The sequence below is a fragment of the Squalius cephalus genome (assembly GCF_949319135.1).
Source record: "Squalius cephalus genome assembly, chromosome: 1".
NCBI classification, from domain to species: domain Eukaryota; kingdom Metazoa; phylum Chordata; class Actinopteri; order Cypriniformes; family Leuciscidae; genus Squalius; species Squalius cephalus.
Window position 1 is genome coordinate 30,187,341 of NC_137122.1, and position 12,485 is coordinate 30,199,825.

Consider the following 12,485-nt stretch of genomic DNA (forward strand, 5'->3'; position numbering starts at 1 on the left):
TGGATGGACGTGGTTGAAACAACCCACAAACTTATCACCCAATAGCCTGCTAAGGGGTGTGGTAACGAAACACATTTAAAAGTACATCTCTGAAACGCTCTCTTCACAGGATTCTTCAGCTTCTGTTAAAGGCGTTTAGTCTGAACATCTAAAGTCGGAAACATGGTTGAGTGGACAGAATTTGAGAGGGCCACCATCCAGGACGTCTTCTCCAAGATTAACTACGACGTCGTTGGTCCCCAATCCCTGGCAAGGTATTGAGTCTTCTTAGCAATACTTTAACGTTAAGGCAGGCAACTAGTTTTGAAACTGTGCTCTGATAAAAATGATTTCTTCTCATTGTGTTTCGTAGATGTCTTATCGTGTACCCCTGGACACAGCGGTACTTCGGCAATTTTGGAAACCTCTACAACGCCGCTGCCATCATGGGAAACCCCATGGTTGCTGCTCACGGTAAAACTGTGCTCGGCGGTTTGGACAGGGCTGTGAAGAACATGGACGACATTAAAGCCACCTATGCTGAACTAAGTGTGCTGCACTCCGAGAAGCTCCACGTAGATCCTGATAACTTCAGGGTAAGTTTGACGCTCAAGTTACGTTCATTAATAGGCTGTCTTGTTCTGGCTTCATTGTTCACGTATCTCGTCTGTGTATATATCACTGCTCTCTGTCCTCCCACAGCTTTTGGCTGACTGCTTAACCATCGTTGTTGCTGCACAAATGGGTGCTGGATTCACACCTGCAGTCCAGGCCGCTTTTCAGAAATTCATCGCCGTCGTGGTCTCCGCTCTTGGAAGACAGTATCACTAGATACTAAACCTGCTTGTGCACAGAGGATCATCTGATGTTTAGAATATGATTTCTGAGTTTAAGCAAATAAATATTTCAGAATGCAATATTCAGTGCATTATGTGTTCTTTTATATTCGCATGAATTCACTCTTTGTGTGTTTGGGATTGTTTCTGCTGCAGACAACCTTTGATATGAAAATAAAACAAACCTTGGTAAAAACTGTTTCTAACAGATAAACTTATATTAAAATAGGCAGCAAATTCGTGCATAACCTAATCCGAACATCTCTCATAATAATACTTGAAATAACTTTAATAAATGCAGATTAGGTCCAGGCTATATATTTCAAGTTCTATTTCAACAAACAGACGAAATAAAATGAACCATTTCATGCACAGGATGTAATATACATTCTGTCAAAGAATAATGTCCTCAACATTGCATTGTGTCATCTCAAACTAAAATTAATTTTTAATTATATACAGGATGTTGAAATATATTTCAGAGATATAATAGAGTTTGAGAGTTTACAGTTAATTTAGCCTTTGGCCTAAAGTCCAAGGAGCTTATTAGAAAAATATACAATTATTAACACAAATTCATGAAGATAAATTCAATTTTTTCAGCTTTTCAATGTTTATATACATGTTGCAATATTTGTTGTTTTAATCGTCTACGCTACAAACATAACCAAATACAATTTACTCGTCGTTGCAGAGTTACTAATGATATGATGTTTTTTTCATCAAATATAATAATTACAATTAAAATAATAATTAGATCCTCTTTTTAAGTTGAAAGTCCATCCGTCTCATACAAATTGTGTAAAAAAAAAAAAAAAAAAAAAAAGAATACCGAGAAATTGTTTTTACGTTTATCAATTAGTTTTGGTCAATATAATTTCTTTAATTAAATGTCAAAGTATCTCAAACAAATAAGACTCATTTAATTTTGTACTTAAAGTTGACTAGTTTATTTGTTTTTAAAGTAGGCTATTCAAAAGAAAAAAAGTATAAAAAATATACAAAAATATTTTTGTATTATTTATTATTCTACTTTGGTGAGAGTTCTCTCAATGTTGAATATAGATTCAGGAAACACCATTAAACCAAAGCCTATGAAACTTTTTACAGAAATATTCAAATATAGTAAATGTGTGAGAGATTTTAGTAAGCTATTGTTATATGTGCATATTAATTTCAGCAAAGGCTGATTTTGTTTGATACTAGAAAACTGTTGTAAATACTAATCGTTCGACCGTTTTCACATTCAAATTAAAACTGAATAACAGGTTTCAATGATGGATATGTTTTAATTCAAATAAATTGCATAATACGTTCATCTGTGACTATATTTTACATATTAAATATGAATATATTGAATATAAATATTTTTAATAAAAGTTTAATGACAGGAGCTCAGAACGACATTGGGCAAAATTATATAGGAGTCATAGAGACGTATCTATCTATCTATCTATCTATCTATCTATCTATCTATCTATATATATATATATATATATATATATATATATATATATATATATATATATATATATATATATATATATATATAGGCTATATATATAATTAAATATAAATTATTAAATAAATATTAATAAATAGATTGTAACAATTAAAATAAAATAAATTGTAACAATTATATAACCCCCCAAAATTATAGACCGAGTAGAGATGTTATTCAATAAGGATGAGCAATTATTTTGCAATGCTTGGTCATTTAAAGGTTTTAAAGTTTAAAGTTATTTACCTTTATCTGTTTGATTATTTGTTGATTGTTTCATGTTTTATGTTTTATTTTATTTTAAACTTTGCAGTAAAACTGTTTACAATGGGTATCATGCTAAATCAGCATTATACTTTCATGTTCATGATGGCAGTCTTATAGAATGTATTAAACAGTTATAAAGATTATTGGTGTTCTGATGTGAGACTGCGCAGTATCTCGTCTCTCTCCTTTCACTAACTGTTTTCATTTCATGACAACAAAGCGATGTTTTAAAACATTAATTTACTGGCAAGCAGACACTGAGAGGTCAAGGCAAGACACAGGTGAATAGGGTAAAAAAAAAAAAAAAAAACTAATAGGCAATATATATCACCATACTTCATTGATTAGGCTACATTACAAATTGCAAACACTGAAATGTCGTTTAAATATGCAAATGCAGAAGGTTTATGACTTGATAAAATATGCAGCAAAGACATTTATTTAAAGTTTTGCATACTCATTTATTTCATCATAATAAGACAGAATGTTTATACAGGCATCCGTCTGGTCTTGAACAACCACGCGCGCTCATCTGTACTTCTCGGCCAGAGCCAGAGACAAAGCAGAGAGGAACTTGTCCATAGCAACATGGGCCTCGGGAGTGAAATCGTTGGGGAACATAATGGCCAGAACCACGAGTATGTTGTGGGACAGAATCTATGGGAAAACACAGACAGCGAATTCAGGTTACCGCGACTACGAGAGTATGACAAAATTTAGACCAACTTTCATGCTTTACCTTGAAATTGGCGGGATCAACTCGCAGCTGGAAAGCATGAAGCTCGCTGAGGTTCAGAAGTCCAGAAGTAAGATCATCGATTTTGCCGACAGCCTCACCAACGCCACCCATCACAGTCTTCCCGTGCTTCTTCACTGGAGCAGAGCCGGGACTCAGGTCTTTCCAGTGAGAGAAATAGGTTTTGGTCTGTGGGTAGACCGCCAGCATCCTATAGGCAGACACGTTGAATTGAATTCCAGATAGACGCCAAGAGAAAACATTAAGCTATGACTATTAGCATATTACAGCACACCATAATAAACCTTACCTAGAAAGAGCATCATGTCCGATCTCGTCAGCTTTTCCTGAGATCTTGGCCCAAAGGGCTGTGACGGCAGCTTTGTCTTTAGCAGTGAGACTCATCGTGGAAGGATGACTTTAGTTTGCAGAAAACTTCTGTAGACTGCTGGCAAGAGGACTGGCTGTTTTATACTGCCATCAGAAAGAAACACCCAAGACCCTCCTCACACCCCCAAAGATGACTTATCAAGCTTTGGAAGACTTAGCAACTTTTGAACGCCACACTATAATTTTACTATATACTTTGTAAAGCTGTATTTTCGTCCATTTATTTTTTTTAATCAGTTAGCAATGAATTAAATTGAAGTTAATTAAATTAATACTTATTCATCTGTTATTTTAATGAATAGGCTTACATAAGGCGATACTTTTGTTTTGTTTTACATTTTGAGGAGCTCCACTGCAAAACATATAACTTTCCACATACAAGCAATTTAAATATTACACTTTTTTGTGATAGCACGCGTGTTCTGTTATTTTTCTTGTTCTTTCCTTCTTTCTTTCGATTATCTTGTATTTTTATATTTTGTATAATATGATAAATTACTTGATTTTATCAAATTATTCCAAATGAACTTTGTCAATTAAACATTGTGTAATTCTTGCCACGCCTTGCTGAGAAATGTGTGCTATCTTTGAAATGGCCTGTTATCAAACGAAGTTCTTGTCTGTGGGCGTCTCACTTAAGTGTAGATAATTATGAAGCTCACAGTTCAACAGCTTTTTAAGACTTGCAACAGGACTTTGGAAACTATATAAAAATAGAAATATACACCTGACATGTTTAGTTAGCCTATACTTTATTCTGTAATTCCATCAACCTAATAAACAAACAAATAAATAAATGATGATTTGAATGCAGATTACCTTAAATGACCAGTGGGGACGCTTGCCATAAATGTGTATAGGCTACTCTTAAATACTATTGTATCACAAGTTGTCAAAAGATACATTTTTGACATTTGCCAAATGATCGTTTTTCTTTAAATATAGGTCTCTGCATATTTTTATGTTCGCTCTCGCTCTCGCTCTCTCTCTCTCTCTCTCTCTCTCTCTCTCTCTCTCTCTCTCTCTCTCTCTCTCTCTCTCTCTCTCTCTCTCTCTCTCTCTCTCTCTCTCTCTCACACACACACACACACACACACACAATGTTTATACTGTACAGACTTTATATTCTCTTCCCCTACACTACCCATACCCCTACACACAACCCTCAAAGAAAAATGTCTGCATTTTTACATTTTCAAAAAACATAATTCAGTATGATTTATAAGCTGTTTACCTCATGGGGGCCAAAAGGATCTCAGATATTGCCAATTTTCCATCTTTGTGGGGACATTTTTGTCCGGATACTCATCTATTACTGCCTTGCGCTATTTAACTGTTTACGGGACACAGATATCAAGTCATATCATATCAGTCCTGCTTCAGTTTAAGTTAATTTTGGCTCATTGAAGCTGCTCGTGTTGTGGCGCTGATAATACGAAGTGAAAAGCTAATTTTCAGATTGGATTAACGTCATTTGATCAGAATTTCTGACATATGTTTTGCAGGATTATATGATGGGCGAGTGACTGATATAAATAAACGCAACCTAACCAACAAGTAATTAGTGGTATAGCAGCATTAAAGTTTCTAACTGATCATGGTTGAGTGGACAGGCCATTAAGTCCATGTGGGGGGAAATCAATGTATATGTGATTGGGTCCCAGGTTTTGGCAAGGTCAGTGTGCCCAGTCTGTTGATCTAAATGCAATGTGTTTGCCTGCTTTTACATCTACACGTGTTCCTCATCAGATGCTAATTTAGCTCCTTTGGCTCCAAAAGTGTTGTTGCATTCATTTTGGGTAACTCGGGTCGCCAGCATGAGAGGCGGGGGCGCGCTAACAAGGACCCTTAAGATTGCAGATCTTTTAATGAAATCTGAGAAGTTTCTGAACCAGCCATAGGCAGCAACGTCATTGCAACTTCCAAGGCCCAGAAAGGTAGTAAAGACATCGTCAAAATAGTTCTGTCATGACAATTCTCATGGTAATGGTTATGGCAATGTTAATGTACATGAATAAAACCCCATCTGCTAGATCTATACAGGTGGAGCTAGGGAAGGTGGAGGGCGTTTTTGAAAGCGTGCTGCATACTGCTAAAAGCAACACACCGGTATTTTTTTTTTCATGTTGACCCGCACCTCATTGGCCGCTGATGCAACAGCAACCAATCAGCTGTGCAATGTAGATAATGATGTGATCGCTACTGAATGAGTTAAAGACCTATCAGCCTGCACCATCTAGTGTTTAATGCCAGAACTAGATAATTCTGTCATGACAACTCTTGGGAGATTTTTTGTGTGTGTCCCTTTAAATGCAAATGATCTCCTGCTCTCCGCCGCCACGGCCAATCCTTTACATGAGCTTAGGATATTCCTGCAATAACAAAACAAAATCTCACTCATCCAAAATCTCAGAAATAACCAGTAGCGGAGTGCAGGCTTACAGAGAGACTCAGGAAGATGTTGCAACTATTAGACTACACCTGGACATTTCTGAATGGTTAGTAGATACATTTATGTAGTTGTTGTGGAGTTACATTGATCCATCTCATCGTCTCTGCATGTACCGTCATGTTTAACTTTTACACAAGTTGACACAGTTCATGTACATTAAATAAGCCCCCAACAAAGCAGGAGACAAGAGACAAGCGGTGAACCATTAACATTAAAAATTAACATTCACATTCAATGGGATTCGATTTTTGGCTGCAAAAAAGTTCTTATATTTCAAGGATAATGTTTCATTAGCTAGGTTAACATGTTGATGCAATGTCAGAGCACGCTGTCATTCATTATCACTCCTAATGGCTTACATTTATCAAATACGAGTATAAGGGTTATGTAATCATTATCAAATGACTTATTGATGATACTTGCTCAGATGGTTGCTGGGTTCCTATCTCTATCAGTCTATCATAAGTTATATCTTTTGTTCACAAGAACACATAGCATGCATTTAACAATCAGCGTACACTAACGTCACGAGTAGTTCCTATAGTGCTGGTTTAGACCCTACTCTGAAGTAGGACCTAAATTAGTTCCTCCAAATGGAGTTCCTAGAACTAAAATCGTTCCTAGTTCCTGCGGTGCGAACACGCCGACATCCGGGTACTTTAGCCAATAGTTCTAGGAACTGTGAAAAGGTTCCTCCGGTCGGAAAGCGGCTTATGTGCACCTTGCCTACCTTGCCGAACGGCTTAACACTAGTGACCTAAGGCTATGTGTGCCTTGGCTACCCTGCCGTCCAGCTTAACACTAGTGACCTAAGGCTATGTGTGACTTGCCTACCTTGCCGACCGGCTTAACACTAGTGACCTAGGCTATGTGTGCCCTGGCTACCTTGCTGGCCGGCTTAACACTAGTGACCTAAGGCTATATGCGCCTTGGCTACCTTGCCAACCAGCCTAACACTAGTGACCTAAGGCTATGTGCACCTTGCCTACCTTGCTGACCGGCTTAACACTAGTGACCTAAGGCTATGTGCACCTTGGCTACCTTGCCGACCGGCTTAACACTAGTGACCTAGGCTATGTGCACCTTGGCTACCTTGCCGAATGGATTAACACTAGTGACCTAAGGCTTTGTGCACCTTGCCTACCTTGCTGACCGGCTTAACACTAGTGACCTAAGGCTATGTGCACCTTGGCTACCTTGCCGACCGGCTTAACACTAGTGACCTAGGCTATTTTGCACCTTGCCTACCTTGCCGACCGGCTTAACACTAGTGACCTAAGGCTATGTGCACCTTGCCTACCTTGCTGACCGGCTTAACACTAGTGACCTAAGGCTATGTGCACCTTGGCTACCTTGCCGACCGGCTTAACACTAGTGACCTAGGCTATTTGCACCTTGCCTACCTTGCCGACCGGCTTAACACTAGTGACCTAAGGCTATGTGCACCTTGCCTACCTTGCTGACCGGCTTAACACTAGTGACCTAAGGCTATGTGCACCTTGGCTACCTTGCCGACCGGCTTAACACTAGTGACCTAGGCTATTTGCACCTTGCCTACCTTGCCGACCGGCTTAACACTAGTGACCTAAGGCTATGTGCACCTTGCCTACCTTGCTGACCGGCTTAACACTAGTGACCTAAGGCTATGTGCACCTTGGCTACCTTGCTGACCGGCTTAACACTAGTGACCTAAGGCTATGTGCACCTTGGCTACCTTGCTGACTGGCCTAACACAAGTGACCTAAGGCTATGTGCACCTTGGCTACCTTGCCGACCGGCTTAAAACTAGTGACCTAAGGCTATGTGTGCCTTGGCTACCTTGGCGACCAGCTTAACACTAGAATGCATGCTATGTGTTCTTGTGAACAAAAGATATAACTTATGATAGACTGATAGAGATAGGAACCCAGCAACCATCTGAGCAAGTATCATCAATAAGTCATTTGATAATGATTACATAACCCTTATACTCGTATTTGATAAATGTAAGCCATTAGGAGTGATAATGAATGACAGCGTGCTCTGACATTGCATCAACATGTTAACCTAGCTAATGAAACATTATCCTTGAAATATAAGAACTTTTTTGCAGCCAAAAATCGAATCCCATTGAATGTGAATGTTCATTTTTAATGTTAATGGTTCACCGCTTGGGGCAATGATTTCTGTCAACCCATGAATCACGAGGAGTGACTGAGAACCAATAAAGGAATGTCTGTGGGTTTTACCTGATCTCTGTTCTGCTTTATACATTTGTAGACGTTTTAATTAGACATTAGTATAATTAAAATGAATAATGGTAGTTAATAGTCTCTCACTGGCCTGTTTAGCTGAGCCATTCATAGAACAAACAAAACAAACCCTGACAATTTATAAAAGAACATAGACACTTGATAATCTTATTAAATTATTAGATAATTGCATTTGAAAGATTTTACTTTTAATAAAAAAAAATTGCAATAGATTTGTAAAAACTTGTTTTTGTGCATCTTTGGCCAGGTTTTTGTTGCATTTACACTGTTCTGGCCACTAGGGCTCACTATGGAGACGGGTGTCGGATTGTTTCGAAGCCTCGACACAATACTGCACATTTGCTTGCTTCAACTGTTTCAGTGTTCCACGAAGCCTCGATCTGCCCACCACTATATACCCGGACCACACAATATGTGCAGAGATTTGGAATAAAACACCAATCACTTATCTTAGACGTTGGTTCCAGATGCATTCTAAAAGTGCACTGCATACTGCTAGGCTAATAGCAACACACGGGTATTTATTTGAATGTTGACCCGCACCTCATTGGCCGCTGATGCAACAGCAACCAATCAGCTGTGCTATAGATAATGATGTGATCACTACCGAATAAGTTTAAGACTTATCAGCCTGCACCATCTAGAGTTCCATGCCAGATATGAAGCAACGAGAATAAACAAACAAACAAAAAACAAACAAACAAAAATAACGACTTTATTCAACATTTCTTCTCTTCTATGCAGTCACCTCTATGCTGTTGACGTAGTAAACACAGTGCATTCTGTGTTCTAGAAAGCCGGCTCATATTGGCCGACGCTAGTCATGTGAGCACCACAACGCATGGTAATGCCCAATAATGAGCAGGCTTTGTTCTGTATTATTCGGTGTCTGAGATTTTCAGCGACACTGGGCGGAGCTTGGCTATATTAATGAGTATCTTAATTGGCCATGATGAATTATGCATGTGATAACCTAGACCTTATGCGCAAGAGACACAAAGCGCGCAGCCATCTTTAGAATATTTCAATGGCATCGCTGTCGAGAAGTAGGCTATTAACTGGTCAAGTGGATTTACTTTTTGTAAAGTTAACGAAAGTTATCATGAGCAATGTTTAAAGCAGATGTCTTAACAAATGTCAGTAGACCGGGAAGATTTTGAAACGAGCCGTTCATTCATAAATCTGTACGTTAGATCGTAGTGAAAATACAAACCGGAAGACAAACGACAACGAGCGCTGTAAAGGGGCGGGGATAAGGTCTATAACCTTGATTATTTTCCAAAGAAGATGTCAATAAATATCCCTGTACACCAGACAAAGCAGACACTTTTATTTTCACTTTGTTTTGAGCATGACAGTATTTAAAATTTTAATAATACAAGTTTGTTGTAAATGCATTTTTATTATATTTTTTAGATTGTGTCAGTTGCAAAGGCTGGTATCATTGGGATTGCATGAGCAGACCAAACTTTCATTTGTCTGGGATCCCAAGACCCTGCATGTGTAAAGTGTGTTAATGTGTGTTTAAATAAAATTGTTTTTGCTTATATGTCAGCTATATGTCATGGCTTCTCCTCGTTCGTGAATAGAACTTTAACACAGAATCAGTTGCTCTTTAAAAAAAAAAAAGGAACTACTCTCATGATTTACTTTATCTTTGATATTTACAGTAAATAAGGCAAGCAGCTACTAAATTTTAATTAAAATACAAACATTTTAATTGTAATGGAAAGCTTGTAGAATATAACCCAAACATTACATTGTGAAATGTAATATAACCCCGCATGAGTAACTTATATATATAAATGTAATATATATATATATATATATTACATTTAAGACATGTTTTGTCAACTAAATCCATATGGGGAAAAATACTGGGAATGTTTCCTGATAATATGAAAAAAAAATAACATTTAAATTTAGGATTACTTATTACTAATTTATTACTAATTATTACTAATTACTATTATTTACCAACTGAGCAAGCAATTAAGAAATTACAGAGCAATCACAGCAGTGTGTATGTCTAATTATCCCTGTATTAATAATCATAATATTCCTCACACTTTTGCCAATTATGTCTTCTCCATACACATTTTTAAATACTATAATATATTTTTACTCCGGACATTCAAGCAGCAAGGCAGAAGTTTCTGGCAGTCGTAGTCTCTGCACTTGGAAAACAGTACCTTTAACTGAACATCTGGTTTTGAAAAGCTAAAGAGAAAAGTGTATGTAACGTGCATTTTTCAATTAATAAAAGCCCAAACACCCCGTCGCTCGGTTTCTAGATCTTACAATTTCAGACTATGGACCAGACTCCGAAGATTTTTGGATCGACTCGCTGAAGCAAAACTAACTAAATTTATAGTAGGCCTAATAATAAATTCAAAGGAATAAATCACTCAGACTACTGGACTGCAATTAATTAAATAAAAGGTAAGTATATTTTCTCTCTTTGTTGGTTGTTGGAATAATTCTATAAATTAAATACAATAAAACAATTAAATTACAGAAATATACAGTATTTCAATTAAATGACAAATACCAGAAAAACACAATCAAAATTTCCCAGTGTCACTTTTCTAAATCTCAACCTCAATATTTAAATTTCAAATTCAACAGTTGTTGTTTCAAATTCAAAAATAAGAAATAAGAATGTTCATCAAAATGGAAACAGTTCAGTCCATGAATAAGAAAAAAAAAAAAAAAACTTGAATTCTTGTCTTCAGGAAAATCCAGGTAAATTTGAAAAATATGCAATGTGTGCAGTTCTGTCCTACCCACTCAGAAACTTTGTTTCTCACAACTCTTTTTACAGGTTTCCAGGGACGAAATGATGGGATGGCTCGCCAGTCCAACCAGGGATAGGAAATCCACAGCTGGACAGAAATCTCGGAATCTCAGCAGCAATTCAGGAACTCTCAACAGAGAATTTAGATCAAAGGATAGAAAAAATATACAAAAAAAATAAAAATAAAATAAAAACCCCGGCCAAGGATAAATATAGATCAAGGAACAAAAGAAAAGCAATTTTCCAAAGGAAAGATTCGAAAATTTCTCCTATCTCTTCAGTATGGTTTCTGCACGGCACGTTCAGTTTTCACGAGGCACTTCTCACACGCGAGCTCTCTAAATAACTAATACCTCATAAATCTACTGTGCTTGTTAATAATTTATTGCTAAATTATCACTGTTTATCCTTTCTTAACTCACTCAATCGATTTAATATCACTCTCGTGTCGTTCACAATCTCTCTTATCTCTGGTCTCGTCTCAGCTTGATACCCGATCTTTCTGGAAACTTTTTCTCAAACGAGGGCGGAGCTAACCTTTCACCTCACGAATCAGAAATGAATTCAGAAACTTTTTTCTATTCTTTGAATTATTTATAATAAAATAAATACTTTTTATTTCTTATTCTTCACTTACTATTAGTTTCATAGCGATGTGATAGTTATAAATACTAGTGACCCAAATGAATGTACTGGGTTACACAACTTTGATCACTGGTGTTTATGCTTAAATAAGACAACTAAATTTGCATGAAGTGTTGTTGTCCATATGTTTAGTTCTGTGTTCATTTAGTTGATTATGAGCATCTGTTTGGAAGGCTATCTCACAGAGGGAAATATATTTCACTTGATTATGACCATAGTGATTGACGTCCATTTATCTCCGACCTGCTGGTTTCAGCACTGGACAGCGCCACACACAACCTGTCTGATCCTATCAGTCACTCTCAGCTGCTGCCATAATAATATACATACAGCCAGGCCAAATACTGCCGAGACTATATTGAGATCCTGTGAAGAGCTCAGAGGTAAACACGCGTATTCTTCATTTTATTGAGCTGAACTCCTAAAAAGATTGTCCATGTTTATATAAATCGGACTCAATCGTTGAAATTGACTTGAAAACACATAGGCCTACTGAATAATTTATTTAAATGTATTTAAATTAAATAATACAATTCACCTTAACAGTCTCGACCATATTTGCTAGAATGAAAAGCTAGAATTAAATCAAATGCACGATTGGATACTCTGTGTAATCACATGTAGCATCCT

At 37.0% G+C, this 12,485-nt stretch overlaps 2 protein-coding genes across 2 annotated transcripts; one reads left to right on the forward strand and one right to left on the reverse strand.

Moving 5' to 3' along the window:
* Positions 1 to 37: 37 nt before the first annotated feature.
* LOC307169340 (hemoglobin subunit beta) lies at positions 38 to 888 on the forward strand. Its single transcript, XM_079889936.1, has 3 exons — positions 38 to 254; positions 353 to 575; positions 682 to 888. The coding sequence occupies exons 1-3, from the start codon at positions 163 to 165 to the stop codon at positions 808 to 810; spliced, it is 444 nt and encodes a 147-aa protein (XP_079746062.1). The 5' UTR covers positions 38 to 162; the 3' UTR covers positions 811 to 888.
* A 2,187-nt stretch (positions 889 to 3,075) lies between these two features.
* On the reverse strand, positions 3,076 to 3,829 carry LOC307168021 (hemoglobin embryonic subunit alpha). The gene is made up of 3 exons (XM_079887512.1): positions 3,630 to 3,829; positions 3,323 to 3,530; positions 3,076 to 3,240 (listed from the first exon to the last, which is right to left on the reverse strand). Exons 1-3 carry the CDS (start codon positions 3,722 to 3,724, stop codon positions 3,112 to 3,114), a joined length of 432 nt encoding a protein of 143 aa, XP_079743638.1. The 5' UTR covers positions 3,725 to 3,829; the 3' UTR covers positions 3,076 to 3,111.
* Between the last annotated feature and the right edge of the window lie 8,656 nt (positions 3,830 to 12,485).